The following is an 18,366-nucleotide window of genomic DNA, read 5'->3' as shown; positions in this document are numbered from 1 at the left end:
CATTACTTAGCATGAAAAATATATCTGATGATGGGTCCCACTTTAATATATCGCTTGGGGCTCTGCACTGGTGCCCGATTGGCATGATTCCATTTATTTTGTGCTCTGACAGGAGGTGGGTACCTGTGGCGTTAGATGTATTGCTGGATGGCAGCCTGACAGGTACCCACCCATTTCCAGCGTAGGAAGCAGGTGCTGCAGCCCCGTAGGACGTCTGTACAGTAAGCTCTTCTGGGCTCATCATACACCATACAATCTGATTGTACAACCTCCTTTTTAGTCTACCAACTATGTAGTGTAAGGGCCTGCCTGATTGGATATAAAATTGATTAGTAAACATCGTAAATTTGGAAATTCGGATGAAAATCTAAATATTCAAAAGAATGAAAATCTGAAAATTCGAAAATCTGAAATAATAACTAATAATAAATATTAAATTATAGGTATTGGAATTTCCTTTCAAATTTGGCTGTTAGTGAACGTATTTGAATGAATTATCTGAAATAACGAATGTCGTATCTAAACGTATGGAACGTTACGATCTAATAATAATAATAAACAACAATATTAATAATAAAACCTTTTGTAGTCCTCATGCACACGGACGTTTTTACAGCTGCTTTTTTGAGCTTTTTTTGCAGCTTAAAAAGGCCTGTCTATGTTAGTCTATGGCTTCATGCCCACCTAGGCGTTTTTGTGCTGCAAGTGGCATAGGCGTTTTTAAGCTGTAAAAAAAACCCAGGACCAGTGGGTTCTGAGAGACGTTTTTCAGCTGTAAAAACGCTCTAATGCTGAAAAACGCTGAAAAACGCTCAAAAACGTCATTCACCAACTTTTTTTAACGTTTTTGATCCATTGAAAAAAAAAAAAAAAAAAATTTGAAAAAAAAAAAAACACTAAAAAATGCTAACGCGGAAAAACGCTCAAAAACGCCAAAAAACGCTAAAAAACGCTATTGCAAAAACGCTGAAAAAAGATGAAAAAAGTTAAAAAAAAATCACTGCAAAGATACTGGCGTTTTCATAACGTTATTTTAACAGCCTGTGTGCATGAGGGCTTATTATTATTTATTATTAATTTGTTCCATTCCATTTGTTTAGATGCGGCATTCGTTATTTCGGATAATTCGTAACTTCAGATAAATTTGTATGTATTACTTTCACAAACAGCCAAGTTTGAAAGGAAATTCCAATACCTATAATGTAATAGTTATTTATCAAAATTCAGAAATTTGGAAATCTGAAAATTTGGAAATTTGGAAATTTGAAAATTTGAAAATTCGGGAATTCAGAAATTTGGAAATTTGAAAATTCAGAAATTTAGAAATTTGAAAATTCAGAAATTTGAAAATTCGGAAATTTGAAAATTCAGAAATTTGAAAATTCAGAAATTTGAAAATTCGGAAATTTGAAAATTCGGAAATTTGAAAATTCAGAAATTTGAAAATTCAGAAATTCGAAAATTCGAAAATCTGAATTTTCGGATTTCCGAATTTCCAAAAAAAGCAAATAAACTAATGAAACGAAAATGAACACTTTTTGTCAGTGCACATGTCTATTGATTAGATAGTTCAGGTAGGTCCTCATATTGCATAGTTTTTGTAGATCTAAATTTGATTGGATGCTTAGATTGCAATGTGTATTGTATGCCTAAAGACCCCATACACACTATCAGATTTTCTGCAGATTTTTGTCTTCAGATATATAATATGAGGTCAAACCTTAAGAGTTTCACTTTGTCTGCAATCAGGCCGGCCCTTCCACTACATGGTTTTGGTAAATCTGAAGACAAAAATCTGCAGAAAATCTAATAGTGTGTATGGGGATCTTAGGTCCCGGTTTAGCTCCATTTAGCTACTAAAAGTTCCCAAAACAACGATCAATCCATCATGGAGAATTTTGCAACTTTTTAAAACAAGATTTTAAACATTCCAGAAAACAAAAAAGAACAAGCGGCGATCAGTCTGCGGAAATGCCGAATCCCCGGAGAGTCATGAGAAAATTCAAAATAATCTTTTCAGGAGTTCGTTGTGTTTTGTCTTGGAGTCGCAGAACCCGCGGCGAAGCTGTCGATCGCAAGGCCGTAGGCTCAGACGCGCGTCTGCTGATAAACCAGCGGCGACCGCCAAGATAACGTCAACTGAGATGTTGTGACCGAGATATAAGAGTCCAGACGGGGCGGGGGAGGGGGGGAAGAGGAATATGCAATGAAATAACCAGTTTCTTTTATCACAGCTTCTGACGGTTTTTCCGGTTGTCTTTGTTGCGGGCGACTTCTTGGTCTTCTAGTAAAAAGCAGCGCGGTGAGATTATTCTGCCTGGGCGTCGTAGTTGGCTCCTCCGGCCTTCTTTAGCTCATTTTTGATGTATTCTTCTTCCAGGTCTTTGCGTTCGGTGATGTGCAGCTCTTTGGCAAAACACTAAGATAACAAAAAAAAAAAAAAATAATCAGAATGTTTTACATTTCAGTTTTGTAAATATGTTTTTCACCAACATAATATTTCCTAATGTGTAATCTCACACAATTCTGTCACTTGCTCTGACATTTTTTTTTTGACATTTGATGTTTACAAGTTAAAATCCGTATTTTTTGCTAGAAAATTAGAGCCCCCAAACATTATATATATATATATATATATATATATATATATATATATATATATATATTTTAGCAGAGAATCTAGAGAATAAAATGGCGATTGTTGCAATATTTTATATCACACGGTATTTGTGCAGCGGTTTTTTAAAACGCAACTTTTTGGGAAATGACACTTTCATGAATTTAAAAAAAACGAAACAGTAAAGTTAGCCCAATTTTTTTGTATAATGTGAAAGATGATGTTACACCGAGTAACTAGATACCAAACATGTCACGCTTTATAATTGCAGGCACTCGTGGAATGGCGACAAACTACAGTACCTAAAAATCTCCATAGGCGACCCTTTAATTTTTTTTTTTTTTACGGTTACCAGGTTAGAGTTACAGAGGAGGTCTAGTGCTAGAATTATTGCTCTCGCTCTGGCGATCGCGGCGATACTTCACATGTGTGATTTGAACACCGTTTACATATGCGGGCGCAACTTCCGTATGCATTTTCTTTGCTGCGTGAGCTCGCGGGGACGGGGGCGCTTTAAAAAAAAAAAAAATTCTTATTTATTTTATTTATTTTTATATGATTAAATTGTGTTTAAAAAAAAAAAAAAGTTTTGACCACTTTTATTGCTGTCACAAGGAATGTAAACATCCCTTGTGACGGTAATAGGTGGTGACAGGTACTCTTTATAGAGGGATCGGGGGTCTAAAAGACCCCCGATCCCTCCTTTGCACTTCAAAGTATTCAGATCGCCGTTTTTGGCGATTCTGAATACTGTATATTTTTTTAAAACCTGCGCCATTGGCAGCCGAGTAAACAGGAAGTGACGTCGTGACGTCGCTTCCGTGTTTACAATCAGGAGACTGAAACGAAGCCATTTCCAGCTTTGTGCCAGTCTGTCCCTAGCCGCCAGAAGTGGCGGATCGGCGATCGGGTCTCCCGGTGGGACGGGAGTCCCATTCAGAGCGGCGGGAGGCGGCGGGAGAGGGAGACGTCCCCTTCCGCTCCTCTGAGATAACAGCTGAGCGGCTTTTAGCCGCATCGGTTGTTATCCCTGGAAAGCCGATCGCCCGCTCTACAAAACGGTACCGGGATGATGCCTGCAGCTGCGGGCATCATCCTGGTATAACCCCCGAAACTGAGGCTGCACATCTGCGTACGCTTGGCGGGAAGGGGTTATACATTTTTCTTGTACAACGTTCCTTTAGATTTACCAAAACTAGGGTTGCACCGATACTAGTATCGGTATCGGTGCCGATAACGAGTATTTGCACAAGTATCGGTACTCGTGCAAATGCACCGATACCTGAAACCGATACTTTCAGGCTCGGTTCTTTGAGCTGTCAGTGGGTCTCCCCTGTGTTAAAGAAGTCCGGTAATTTGAGCTGTCAAAAAAAAAGCAGCCACCGATGTTTATTAACAACATTGCTCAGCCCCTGAAACACTAAAATAAAAAGAAACATTGTTTCTTTTTGTATCTTTCTGTTTCTTCATCTGCAGATCAAAGGGATGAACAAATGTTCCTCTGTTTAACCCCTTATAAACCCCTAATTTACTCTAATCAGCCTTAATCAACTCCCTATTCTCCTCCATTTAATTATTTTCCTGCTTTTTTTTTTTTTGGCTCACATCTATTTTATAAACAATAAACAATTAAAACTTTTTTTTGTTTGCTTTGTTAGTGAATATTTTTACACATATTAACATATATTTACACATTTTACATTGAAAAAGCGCAAAATTAAAAAAAAAAAAATCTATTTATTTCATTTGTAAATAACTTTTCAATGCTTTGTACCATTGCACGCTGTGCTTTAGTAAATTAGCAGAAGATATAGGGGTTGATTTACTTAAACTGGAGAGTGTAAAATCTGGTGCAGCTCTCCATAGAAACCAATCAGCTTCCAGTTTTTTTTGTCACAGCTTAATTGAACAAGCTGAAGTTAGAAGTTGATTGGCTACCGTGCAGAGCTGCGATTTTGTACTCTCCATTTCTAGTAAATCAACCCCACAGTCATTGATTCTGGAATACCTTCATGCTAAAAATAGTATCCTGCTTCTTCGTTCAGACCGGAGTCCCCCTTTAAATGGCAAGACTTAAAAGCGGGGCAGCTTGTCCTGTGAGATCGGCGTTAAGCCTGACACAACCGACACAACAATGCATTCCGCGGACACAGTACAAGCGCCTGTTTGTTCACGTCGGAACACTGGCTGCTATTGAGGTCCGGCCATGCCAGAGAGGTTTAATTATGAATCCGGCCCTCTTGTCCCACTCACTCTGACCTGCGGGCCGAAAGGAGAGCGCGCCGGACACTCGTCACAAAAAAGGAATGCCAGCTGCGGAATGCGGACCTGGCTGCTGGGGGCTTTCCAATGGCTCTGATACATTGTTGTGTGAATCTAGGATTGCGGTGCCACCACTGTGATATTCCAACCCAGATACAAGTTTATTTTAATGGCAAACTGTTTACAAATCTGACACGTTTTGTGGGCTGTAACTCCACCCCCTTCATCAGGGCTTAGAGGAAAAAAACAATGAAACAATGTATTGGTCTCAGTAATGGTTGTATAGCTAGGATAAGTGCACAGTGTGCATTGGGTTCCGATACATTGTTGTCTGCATAAATACATGCCTGACATGTCACAATATACAGTAATCAGATCATTGTTCAGAAAAGCTCCACCTTTTATCATTAAAAAGCCATCCTTGAGCTCCAGTCCAGCGACTTTGCTTAACCACTTGCTGATCGCCCACAGTATATATACATCAATACTTTGACATTTAATACCGGGTTATGGCAGCAGCTAGCTGTCATATCCCCGGTATTTTCTTCTGTGGACGATTCAGCATCTGCTAAAAGTGATCCCGGCAGCGGATTCGCCACAAGATCACTTTTAGCCCCCACCCCGCCTCCCACTGCTTTCCGGTCATTTCCGCGTTTGCCGGAGCCGCCTGTAAACCCGGAAACGATCCGATACATTTGCTAGATAGGCAGAAAGTGAGGGCAAGATGGCCCCTACTCAGCACTATGCCCTTGGAGGACCGGAGCGACCTCCGACGCCACTTCTGGTTCTCGGGCTTAAAGACATTTTTTCATTTTTTGGGTTTTTTTTTAAGTCAAAGTGTCCAAAAATACATTTTTTTTGCTTTTAAAGGTAAATGAGAGATCTGGGGTCTTTTTGACCCCAGATCTCTCAATAAAGAGGACCTGTTATGCTTATTTCTAATACAAGCCATGTTTACACTCCTTGTAATAAGAATAAAAGGGATTAAAAAAATAAAATAATATAAAGGGACAGTGTAAAAATAAAAATTAAATGTAAAACACCCCATCCCTCCGTGATCACGCGCAGAAGCGAACGCATACGTAAGTCACGCCCGCATATGAAAACGGTGTTTAAACCACACATGTGAGGTGTCGCCATGATCTCTCTATATAGATAGATAGATAGATAGATAGATAGATAGATAGATAGATAGATAGATAGATAGATAGATAGATAGATAGATAGATAGATAGAATGTTTGGAGGTTCCAAGTAATTTTCTAGCAAAAAATACTTAAACTTGTAAACAAAACGTTCCAGAAAAGGCCTGGTCAGCAAGTGGCTAGGCTGAGATGAAGTCATTAGTCTGCTGCAGACAGGTGGAGGCATTTCCTCAGTCTTCCCTCTCCCAGTGATCAGACTGCTATACTCTAACTTTATAGAGGGCAGGAGGAAGCATGATCCACGAGGCAGTGTGATGCAGACAGTTGATGTAAGGAGGCACTCTTATGGGACAATCCATGTAAGGGGGGATTCTGAAAGGGACACCCTGATGGGGATAACTGATCATATCCAAGGGGGACACTCTGATGGGGACAATTGATGTAAGGGAGGACTCTATTAGGGACACTGATGTAAGGGGGCACTCTGATGGGGACACCTGATGTAAAGGGGCACTCTGATGGGGACACCTGATGTAAAGGGGCACTCTGATGGGGACACCTGATGTAAGGGGGCAGTCTGATGGCGACAGCTGATGTAAGGGGGCACTCTGATGGGGACAACTGCTGTAAGGGGGCACTCTGATGGGGACAACTGCTGTAAGGGGGCACTCTGATGGGGACACTTGATGTAAGGGGGCATTCTGATGGGGACAACTGCTGTAAGGGGGCACTCTGATGGGGACACCTGATGTAAGGGGGCACTCTGATGGGGACAACTGCTGTAAGGGGGCACTCTGATGGGGACACCTGATATAAGGATGCACTCTGATGGGGACACCTGATGTAAGGGGGCACTCTGATGGGAACACCTGATGTAAGGGGGCAGTCTGATGGGGACAGCTGATGTAAGGGGGCACTCTGATGGGGACAACTGCTGTAAGGGGGCACTCTGATGGGAACACCTAATGTAAGGGGGCAATCTGATGGGGACAACTAATGTAAGGGGGCAATCTGATGGGGACAACTAATGTAAGGGGGCACTCTGATGGGGACACCTGCTGTAAGGGGGCAGTCTGATGGGGACAACTAATGTAAGGGGGCAATCTGATGTCTGATGGGGACAACTAATGTAAGGGGGCAGTCTGATGGGAGACAACTGATGTAAGGGGGCACTCTGATGGGGACACCTGATGTAAGGGGGCAGTCTGATGGGGACAACTAATGTAAGGGGGCACTCTGATGGGAGACAACTGATGTAAGGGGGCACTCTGATGGGAGACAACTGATGTAAGGGGGCACTCTGATGGGAGACAACTGATGTAAGGGGGCACTCTGATGGGAGACAACTGATGTAAGGGGGGCACTCTGATGGGAGACAACTGATGTAAGGGGGCACTCTGATGGGAGACAACTGATGTAAGGGGGCACTCTGATGGGGACACTCTGATGGGGACACCTGATGTAAGGGGGCACTCTGATGGGGACACCTGATGTAAGGGGGCACTCTGATGGGGACACCTGATGTAAGGGGGCACTCTGATTGGAACACCTGATGTAAGGGGGCAATCTGATGGGGACACCTGATGTAAGGGGGCACTCTGGGGACACCTGATGTAGGGGGACATCTGATTAGGGACACCTGATGTAAGGGGGCACTCTGATTAGTCATGATGTATAGGGGGACTAAAATAGGGACATCCGATATGAGGGGGCACAGGTTATGTTTAATAGTGTTTCCCAGGCTGTGACACTGTGTGACAGACTGTCAGTGACTCACACAGTGTTGACATTATGCCCTCTGACTTTTTACATTGACAATATACCCCCTGGAAACTGCCATGGATGCCAACTGTCATTGATTTGTGGGGACAGTCCTGCATCTTAATCCTCAGTCCTGATGACGTTGTGTCCAGGGCCATGTCCCGGGATCACAGTGTCCCCCTCATTTGAGCAGTAACTAAATAAGACTTTCAATACAGTGATCAGTGACAATAAATGAGCGATCTCTGCATATTTGGAGGGGGGGGGGTTGGGGAATTCCACTCCGATGGAGGGATTGGGTTCTGGCCGGACAGTCCAGTCACTGGGTGGAGGACTGTGGGTGTCCTGCGGTTTGAGACCGAAATATTTGTAAGTATGAGCTTCTTGCTCATAGTTGGGTTTCTGACTGGAGCGATTCGATTCTTGAACATGTGCATAGAGGTGTATGTGAGCTCCATTATGGTAATGATAACTATAAGCTTTGATTGACCATTCACTGTCCAGAACTGACCTGCACAATGTCTTTTACCAGCGACTTGTCTGTGCCGATTTTGGCTCTCTGTAGGCCACCAACATTCTCTCCGATCCACGTGATTAAGGCAAACTTGACCCTCTTGCTCATGGCATCTCCAGTGGTGAATCGAACGTAAGCGAACAGTCTGACATCATCTGCAATCGAACAGAAAGAGGTCGGTCTGAGATCGTCTTAAAAAAAAAAAAACCTATAAATCCTAACAAAAAATATTGCTATATTTTCTATAACAAATAAGAATAAATAAATATATAAACACATAATACGCTTTATATGAAGCAGGTACAACAAACATACACTGGTATACAGTATATGTTAGGGAGATGATGGTGCCCCTGTTTCATGGGGTCACTGTGACCGGTGGACAGACCGTACCTACAATCACCGAACATCCATTGTGCAGTCACAAGATGCATCGGAACATTTCAAGCGATGAGTTCCTGTTAGGTGGCGGAACGCAGTGACCCAACTGACATTTTCCAACCTCTGTACTGACATTTACAAATGGGTGGGAGGTGGACTCTGTGCCCGCTGAGCCCATACCAAGGAGTTCCTGGATTACGAGGAAGTTTAGGTCAATATAGAGAAAACAAGGAGGACAAATGGTTTAAAAGAATACAGTGAACTGTATACACTCCTCTGTATAGATATACCAGATCAGGGGGTCTCCAAACTTTTCACTACAATCTCCTTTATTCAACACATTCTATATTTTACAAATTATAGAGGCCTGAAAAAAAAATCCCCATCAGAGTCCCCCTTACATCAGGATCTCCATCAGAGTCCTCCCTTACAACAGGGTCCCTATCAGAGTCCTCCTTACATCACAGATCCCATAAGAGTCCTCCCTTACATCATAGACCCCATCAGAGATTGGGCGGCACAGTGGTGTAGTGAGTAGCACTTTCAGGGTCGCTGGTTCGAATCCCGAACACGACACTACCTGCCTGGAGTTTGCATGTTCTCCCTGTGCCTGCGTGGGTTTCCTCCGGGTACTCCGGTTTCCTCCCACACTCCAAAGACATGCTGATAGGTTAATTGGCTCTTGTCCTCCCTTACATCAGAGTTCCCATCAGAGTCCTCCCTTACATCACATCAGAGTCCTCATCGGCATCCCCCTAACATCAGAGACCCCATCAGAGTCCTGCCTTACATCAAGGTCCCCATCAGAGTCCTCCTTAACATAATAGACCCCATCGGTGCTCTTACATCAGAGTCCTTTTTTAGAGTCCCCCTTACATCAGAGTCCCCATCAGAGTCCTCCCTTACATCACATCAGTGTCCCCATCAGCATCCCCCTAACATCAGAGATCCCATCAGAGTCCTGCCTTACTTTAGGGCCCCCATCAGAGTCCTCCTTTACATAATAGACCCCATCAGAGCCCTTACATCAGAGTCCTTTTTTTAGAGTCCCCCTTACATCAGAGTCCCCATCAGAGTCCTCCCTTACATCACAGTCCCCATCAGAGTCATCCCTTACATCAAAGTTCCCATCAGAGTCCTCCTTACATCAGAGACCCCATCAGAGTCCTCCCTTATATCAGAGACCCCATCAGAGTCCTCCCTTACATCAGTGTTCCCATCAGAGTCCTGCCTTACACCAAGGTGCCCATCAGAGTCCTTATCAGAGCCCTCCTTACATCATAGACCCCCATCAGAGTCCTCTCTTACAACACGGTTCCCTTTAGAGTCCTCCCTACATCAGGGTCTGCACCAGAATCCTCCCTTACAGCAAAGTCCCCTTTTAGAGTCCTCTCTTACATCAGAGTCCCCATTAGAGTTCTACTTTACATCAGAGTCCCCATTAGAGTCCTACCTTACACGAGTCCCCATCAGAGTCCTCCCTTACATCAGAGTCCCCATTAGAGTTCTACTTTACATCAGAGTCCCCATTAGAGTCCTACCTTACATCAGAGTCCCCATCAGAGTCCTCCCTTACATCAGAGTCCCCATTAGAGTTCTACTTTACATCAGAGTCCCCATTAGAGTCCTACCTTACATCAGAGACCCCATCAGAGTCTTCCCTTACATGACAGTTCCCATCCTGCTCTACATCCCCCTCATACCATGGTCTCCATTAGAGTCCTCCCCTTACATCAGAAGTGAAGACCATAGACATCTTCTGAGCTTATTCCTCAATCAGTGCACATTTGGAGACCCCTGTACTAGATATACTAGTTATCATGTGTATATTATAATATAAAAGGGCTACTTTATATCCTATCTCTGTTTATTTTTATACATAATATGAATTAGATACAGAGGAGTATATACAAGTCCATGGTAGTTTTTCAATCAGGTCTTCCTTCTCTTCTATAGATGATATTTTGTACCAGTGGATTATGAATGTTTGAAGAAGTTACAAACCCCTAAGAAGTCATTTTGTTCAAAAGTTTAGAAAAATACAAAATTTCCTCCAAGTAAAAAGAAACATGTTTGTTCATTTGTAGCATTTAGCGGTTCCAATAACGACTTTATAGTGGACGTCCATCAGACACAAATTAAGTTCCTCTTGCTGAGAAAATAATCTGTCATGTTTAGAGTTCAGATATTGCACAGAAGAGTGCTTACAGCCAAAATGTTACAGATTTGTACCCGTTTGTGTTCTGTAGATATTGAGACAGGAAGTTACAATTACATCCTTGAGCAGAGAGCTGTGTGGGAGAGCGAGCCTGCCATAATCAGTGGATTAGAATCAGTCCCAGCATAAAAATACCGAGATATTTGATCCTCAGCACCCCTGAAGACGCCAAACCCAAGAACAATATTCCGATTTCTGCTTAGCAATCTTTTGATGTCATGGCTGCATTCATTTTCTTTCTTTTTTTTTGGGGGGGGGGGGTTTACCCTGTAATCCTGCCAATAACACACTTCCTGTCCTAGGGTGACAACGCTCATTCACTGCTAGGGACAAACTGAGGGGTGTTTGGATCCCAGTCTGAACTCACCCGAGCTATCCAGCCAGGAAGCTGTCACTATGCACCACCAATCATAAGCGATCCAATCCCCGATACTTAGTCACACTTATACAAGGGGTGTGTATGCATGCAGCCATCGCCCAGACAAGGTCATCTAGAGTCCAGGGCGAACATGCCAAATCGATCCCCCCCCCCCCCAAAAAAAAAGAAATCCAGCATTAATCTGCATGCTCACCCCCTAATAAGAAAATTGAAAATTCCCCCTCCTCCCAGTACAAATCCCCCCTTCAATGAAATCCCCCCTCCCAGCACAAATCTTTGCCCCCCCCCAAATAAATCTCCCCCTAATAGCACAAATCTGCTAACCCTTAAATTTCCCCTCCTAGCACAAATCCTCTTCTTCCCACTCCAAATCCCCCCCATTCCAGCAAAATTCCCCTCCCCCAATCCTTGATCTTTGCACAAATCCCCCACCCTACAAATTTCCCCTCCTAGCACAAATCCTCTTCCCTCCACTCCAAATCCCCCCCATTCCAGCACAAATTCCCCTCCCCCAATCATTGATCTTAGCACAAATCCTCCACCGCACAAATTCCCCTCCCCCAATTCTTGATCTTAGCTCAAATCCCCCACTCTCCTAGCACAAATCCCCCCCCCCCACTCCAATTCCCCCCATTCAAGCACAAATTCCCCATCCCCAAGCCTTGATCTTAGTAAAAATCCCCCCTAAAATGTCCCCTCCTAGCACAAATCCTCTTTCCACACTCCAAATCCCCCTCCCAGCACAAATTCCCCTCCCCCAATCGTTGATCTTAGCACAAATCCCCCACCCTACAAATTTCCCCTCCTAGCAAAAATCCTCTTCCCTCCACTCCAAATCCCCCCATTCCAGCACAAATTCCCTCGATCTTAGCACAAATCCCCCACCCTACAAATTTCCCCTCCTAGCACAAATCCCCCCCCACTCCAAATCCCTCCATTCGAGCACAAATTCCCCTCCCCCAATCCTTGATCTTAGTACAAATCCCCCCCCCCTAAAATTTCCCCTCCTAGCACGAATCCTCTTCCCCCCCACTCAAAATCCCCCCCCCCCCATTCCAGCACAAATTCCCCTCCCCAATCCTTGATCTTAGCACAAATCCCCCACCCTACAAATTTCCCCTCCTAGCACAAATCCCCCCCCACTCCAAATCCCTCCATTCGAGCACAAATTCCCCTCCCCCAATCCTTGATCTTAGTACAAATCCCCCCCCCCTAAAATTTCCCCTCCTAGCACGAATCCTCTTTCCCCCCACTCAAAATCCCCCCCCCCCATTCCAGCACAAATTCCCCTCCCCAATCCTCGATCTTAGCACAAATCCCCCACCCTACAAATTTCCCCTCCTAGCAAAAATCCTCCCCCCCCTCCAAATCCCCCCATTCCAGCACAAATTCCCCTCCCCAATCCTTGATCTTAGCACAAATATCCCACCCTGCAAATTTCCCCTCCTAGCACAAATCCTCTTCCCCCCACTCCAAATCTCCCCCTTTCAGCATAAATACCTGTCCCCCAATCCCCATCCTAGCACAAATACCCCCCCAATCATACCTACTAGAACAAATTCATATCCCCCCCCAAAAAATATTTCTCCTACTATTTTATTTTTTTAGTAAAAAACCCCAAAATCCCCCCTTTTAACACAAATCCTTTTCCCCATCCCTCGTCCAAACACAAATCACAACTATGAGCCCACCACACCAAATTTGCCCTCCTAGAACAATTCCTCCCCCCCCCCATCCCCCAAATTTTCCTTTCTCAGCACAAATCCCCCCCCATCTCCTTGTGGTCCCCTCCCCCCAACCTCACATGATACCACAGTGCCCAGGGCAGCTTCCCCTCCTGCTCACCCCCTGTCCCGGCCCTGCATGCAGCTGCGGGGCAAGGAATGCCTCAGCTGTTTAATTGGTGGTGCACAGTGGCAGCTTCCTGGCTGGATAGCTCAGGTGAGTTGGACTAGTATCTGAACATGCCCAAGCTCATCCCTGCTCAGTGCATTGAATATGACAGAGCAGTTTTGTCAAGCTAGGGTAGGACTACAGAACTACCCCCTCTCTTCTTCTCCATAACACAGGGGAGATGTTCTGCAGCCCACAGATATAGTTGATACAATGCTGACTAATTAAAGGTCTTTTTACCTTCGTGCATTCTATGCTCAAAGGTAAAAAAACCTGTGTGGAGCACCCCCCCCCCCCCCCCCAGCCCGCCCTTATACTTACCTGAACCCCATCTCGATCCAGCAATGTACACGAGAGCGGCAGCTCTCCCGGGTCTATTCCTCCTCATTGGCTGAGACAGTAATCACAGTCAATGAGGCAATAAGGAGAGAGTGGGGGCGGGACCGAGCCATGCTCCGTGTTTGAATGGACACACAGAGCAGCGGTGCCCCCCATAGCCCCCCACAGGGAGCTTGTGTGCCCCCCATAGCAGGCTGCTTGCTATTGGGTCCTTGGCAGCAGTAAAGGGCCAGGAGCGCTGGCGGGGGACCCGAGAAGAGGAGGATCGGGGCTGCTCTGTGCAAAACCACTTCACATAACAGGTATATATGGCATATTTGTTTTTTTGTTGTTTTTTTGCTTTTAATATCACTTTAAGACTGCAGACTATGCAGTTACCAGGAAGGAAGTTACCTACTCTAAAGATTTCTGGCAGGATCCACAGGTATTTTATCGCAGCTGTTGGCATAGAGATTTGATAATGGAGGTTGTCTATTTATTTTTTTCTGTTGGTTAAACTTGCTAGACATGTATCTTTTTTTACTATGTAACTACATAACGTATTAAACAGTGACATTGGCTTCAGACTGAAATGGAAGGCTGTTCTTAATAACATCGCATTTCTCTTTGCAGAGACTTCCTGTCTACATGCGTCCCAGCCAGGGCCAGGACAAGGGGTGGGCGGGAGGGCCGGCTGCCCTGGGCACAATGGTTTACTACGGGTACCTTCCTTCTGTTGCAAGGCTGACAGGAGTAGTGACAGTGGTAGTGGTTTTGACAAGCAAGTGACTGCAGGGTGTAGGATCCCCTAAGCTTGCATATCATGAGCGGGGGGAGGGGGGGGGCGCAGTTTGGAATCTTTGCACTGAGTACTGGATGACCTTGTCCCAGCACTGGCATCATGGCATTTCTCAGGGCGGGTTTCCTGATGATGGCAATGCAATCTCTATTCAAATAGCCACTTGTAGTCTCCATCTGAAGCCAGTGCATAGGCGTGCGTACAGGGTGTGCTGGCTATGCCTGGGCACACCCTAGTCCCCCTGTGCGATGCAGGATTTTTTTTTTTTAATTAATTAATAAAAGGAAACTACTGACACCAATCTTATCCTTACTGACACCATCCACTGCTCTACTGACACCGTCCTCTGCCCTACTGACACCATCCTCTGCTCTACTGACACTGTCCACTGCCATACTGACGCCGTCCTCTGCCCTACTGACGCCGTCCTCTGCCCTACTGACGCCGTCCACTGCTCTACTGACACCGTCCTCTGCTCTATTGACACCGTCCTCTGCTCTACTGACACCGTCCTCTGCTCTACTGACACCATCCTCTGCTCTACTGACACCGTCCTCTGCCCTACTGACGCCGTCCTCTGCACTACTGACACCGTCCTCTGCTCTACTGACGCCGTCCTCTGCCCTACTGACGCCGTCCTCTGCACTACTGACACCGTCCTCTGCCCTACTGACACCGTCCTCTGCCCTACTGACACCGTCCTCTGCTCTACTGACACCGTCCTCTGCTCTACTGACGCCGTCCTCTGCCCTACTGACGCCGTCCTCTGCACTACTGACACCGTCCTCTGCCCTACTGACACCGTCCTCTGCTCTACTGACACCGTCCTCTGCTCTACTGACACCGTCCTCTGCTCTACTGACACCGTCCTCTGCCCTACTGACGCCGTCCTCTGCACTACTGACACCGTCCTCTGCTCTACTGACACCGTCCTCTGCCCTACTGACACCGTCCTCTGCTCTACTGACACCGTCCTCTGCTCTACTGACGCCGTCCTCTGCTCTACTGACGCCGTCCTCTGCTCTACTGACGCCGTCCTCTGCTCTACTGACACCGTCCTCTGCTCTACTGACACCGTCCTCTGCCCTACTGACACCGTCCTCTGCTCTACTGACACCGTCCTCTGCTCTACTGACGCCGTCCTCTGCTCTACTGACGCCGTCCTCTGCTCTACTGACACCGTCCTCTGCTCTACTGACACCATCTTCTGCTTTACTGGGCATGTGTGTTTGAGCTTTGGGGTGCACACCCTAATGCAATAAGCTGCACACACCTATGAGCCAATGTGACAACACAGAAGAGAAATTGGGAGACAAGGACAGAGTGTTGTCACCCTATGCGGAAGTGGCTGAATACGGATCACCAGGAATTATTAAAAGGCAGATTTAAAAAGACTGAAAATGACATTAACATCCAAAAGACTATATATTATTTTAGTGATTGGGTTTGCATCTAAATCAGTCTTTGAACTAACACCAGATCTTATACAATATATTTCCATCCTTTTGGTACAAGGGCCATGTCCAGATCCGGCACTGATCTGGCGTGAGTGCAGCCATGATGGAAGTGTCGCCCCTGGCAGAGAATGTTCAGTGATATTTTTTAACATTGCACTTCTGGCAGCGAAGCAGAAATGTTTCAGAAAAAAAAAAAGCAATCGTCGGCCAACGCAGACCTCCTCCCCTCTGCAGCCGTACAGACCCCAGGGCTCGGAATTACACAACCGACACATGTTGTATTAAATCTTTACAATCTCCTGCCAAGAATCCAAGGCCAGGAAAGCAGCTTAGTGTCAGGAGGAAAAGGTCCTGATATCTTTCTTATTAAAGGGGAATTCCACATGGCACTCCTTCCTGGGGTTGTGTGGGACACTTGTACGCCAACTGGTTGTCTGGCAACCAAGCAGGGCATTCTGTCACGGAGATATGTCTATTATCTGATGAAAGATGACAGGTTCTCTTTAAAAAGCCTATTGTAGATTTCCCAATTCCCTCTTGATAATTCAATCAGTGTGCTTGGTAAATCTAACACACCCTTTGATTCTGTTATGTGTTTATTAAAGTTGAACTCCAGGCAGGTTTAACCTCTTGCCGACCAGCCGCCGCAGTTTCACTGCGGCAGGTTGGCTCGGCTGCCCGAATCGCCGTCATTGTACATCGGGCGCATATGCGGCAATCTGTGGGCGGAGGCGCGCATGCCCGTTCTCTAGCGGGGGAGCCAACCAGTGATCGCTCCAGAGAGAGGCAGAACAGGGATCTGCCAGTGTAAACAAACAGATCCCCGTTCTGTCAGGGGAGTAGAGTGAGATCGTCCTGTTCCTAGTGATTAGGAACAGCGATCTCTCTCCTCCTCCAGTCAGCCCAGCCACCATACAGTTAGAAACACCTCCCAGGGAACACCTTTAACCCCTTGATGACCACTTGTACCCCTTCCCTGCCAGTGTCATTTAGTGATTTTGATAGCACTGATCGCTGTATAAAGGTCAATGGTCCCAAAAAAGCGTCAAAAGTGCTTGATTTGTCTGCCGCAATGTGGCAGTCCCGCAAAAAATCGCTGATCACCACCATTACTAGTAAAAAAAAATAATAATAATAATAATAATAATTAAAATATTTTTTTTTTTTTAAATTGTCGCTCTTTTTTTGTTTATAGCGCAAAAAATAAAAACCGCAGAGGTGATCAAATACCACCAAAAGAAAGCTCCATTTGTGGGAAAAAAAGGAGCAGTGGATGGTGTCAGTAGAAGGATAAAAGGACGTTTATGAGCGTTTATGTGCATTTTTTCAGCATTCAGCGTTTTTTGTGGTCAGAAGAACTGCTCTTGAATGCGATTTTAGGGCATTCAGACAACAGCCCATAAACTCTCCTGCTGATAAAATTTAAAAAACGTCCATGTGTGCATGTATGGACACATAGGATAACACAGAGGGGAGTTTAAGGGCTGCTAAAAAAAAAACGCCCAAACTCCCAAAAACGTCCGTTTATCAGCTTCAGTGTGCATGAGGCCTAAAGTCGTACATATAATAATGGTTATCATTGGAAAACATTGGGAAGGACTTGTCATGCAACTTTGGTTGGGAAGCGTCTCCGGGACACTGTCAGCTCAGCAAGAAAAGCAACTGCAGCAAAAAAAAAATAATAAAGGAGTTCTGTGCCAGAGTGCAGAGGAATTTGTATACAGGAAATATTCAGGTTATCACTGCGAGGAATCGTGTTTTGGACAATCCGTTGTAGGGGGTTCAAGCACAAACAAGACAAGGGTCAGCCAGGGACAGGAAGACATCTGGATTACCATTAGGAACACCCTGTACCCAATGATCCCAGCCAGTTACATCCACAGTGCACATTTCAAGGGCATAAGATTTGCTGACAAGGGCTGTGTCTAATGGGTTTAGGAATGTTCAGGGAACATGTAAATACAGGTTATTTTAAACAAAAAGCCATAACTTGCCATACATTTCTTTTTTAAACACTCACAAACTGCATGTCCAGCTTGCAACATTTAAAATGTAATTAAGACTCAACACTGCCCCTAGTGGTGAGAAAGCTAGATAGTGTCAGAAAGTCATATGGCAAGGGTGCCCAACCTTTTGAAGAACGGGGGCCACTTAGCCACCCAGAAATGGAATTTCCGCTTATCGGATCCCCCCCCCCCCCCCCCCCGGTGTCACATTTGGCACCTTTCAGGGGGGAGAGCAGATACCTGTCAAATCCAGGTATTTGCTTCCACTCATGGGCATAGATCGCCGCACTTTCTGCAGCGAACCATGCCATGTCTGGCACCTCCCCCCCCCCCCCCCCGCTGTCTTCTGGGAGACACACAGGTCCCAGCAGACATCAGAGACCATTCAGAAAGCACAGCATGACTCACGCATGCGCAGTAGGGAACCAGGAGTGAAGCCGAAAGTCTTCACTTCCTGGTTCCCTTACCAGGAATGGTGGCAGCACCTGTGAGTCGATCCAAAGATCGGCTTCGGGTGCCGAGATTGCGTACTCCCTTGGCAGGTAAGTGTTCATATATTAAAAGTCAGCAGCTACAGTATTTGTAGCTGCTGAGTTTAATTTTTTTTCCCCAGGTGG

At 45.4% G+C, this 18,366-nt stretch overlaps 1 protein-coding gene across 1 annotated transcript in view; it reads right to left on the bottom strand.

The window, feature by feature from the left end:
• Positions 1-1,891: 1,891 nt before the first annotated feature.
• Positions 1,892-18,366, bottom strand: part of COTL1 (coactosin like F-actin binding protein 1) — a 51,333-nt gene continuing 34,858 nt past the window's right edge. The window contains exons 3-4 of the mRNA XM_073605763.1: positions 8,296-8,453; positions 1,892-2,419 (exon numbers count right to left, since the gene is read on the bottom strand). Coding sequence (XP_073461864.1) covers positions 2,309-2,419; positions 8,296-8,453 — 269 coding nt within the window. The 3' untranslated portion in view covers positions 1,892-2,308. The remainder of the gene's footprint in view (positions 2,420-8,295; positions 8,454-18,366) is intronic.

Source organism: Aquarana catesbeiana, linkage group LG11, assembly GCF_042186555.1.
Source record: "Aquarana catesbeiana isolate 2022-GZ linkage group LG11, ASM4218655v1, whole genome shotgun sequence".
Taxonomy (NCBI): domain Eukaryota; kingdom Metazoa; phylum Chordata; class Amphibia; order Anura; family Ranidae; genus Aquarana; species Aquarana catesbeiana.
This window is presented reverse-complemented; position numbering and strand designations above follow the sequence as displayed.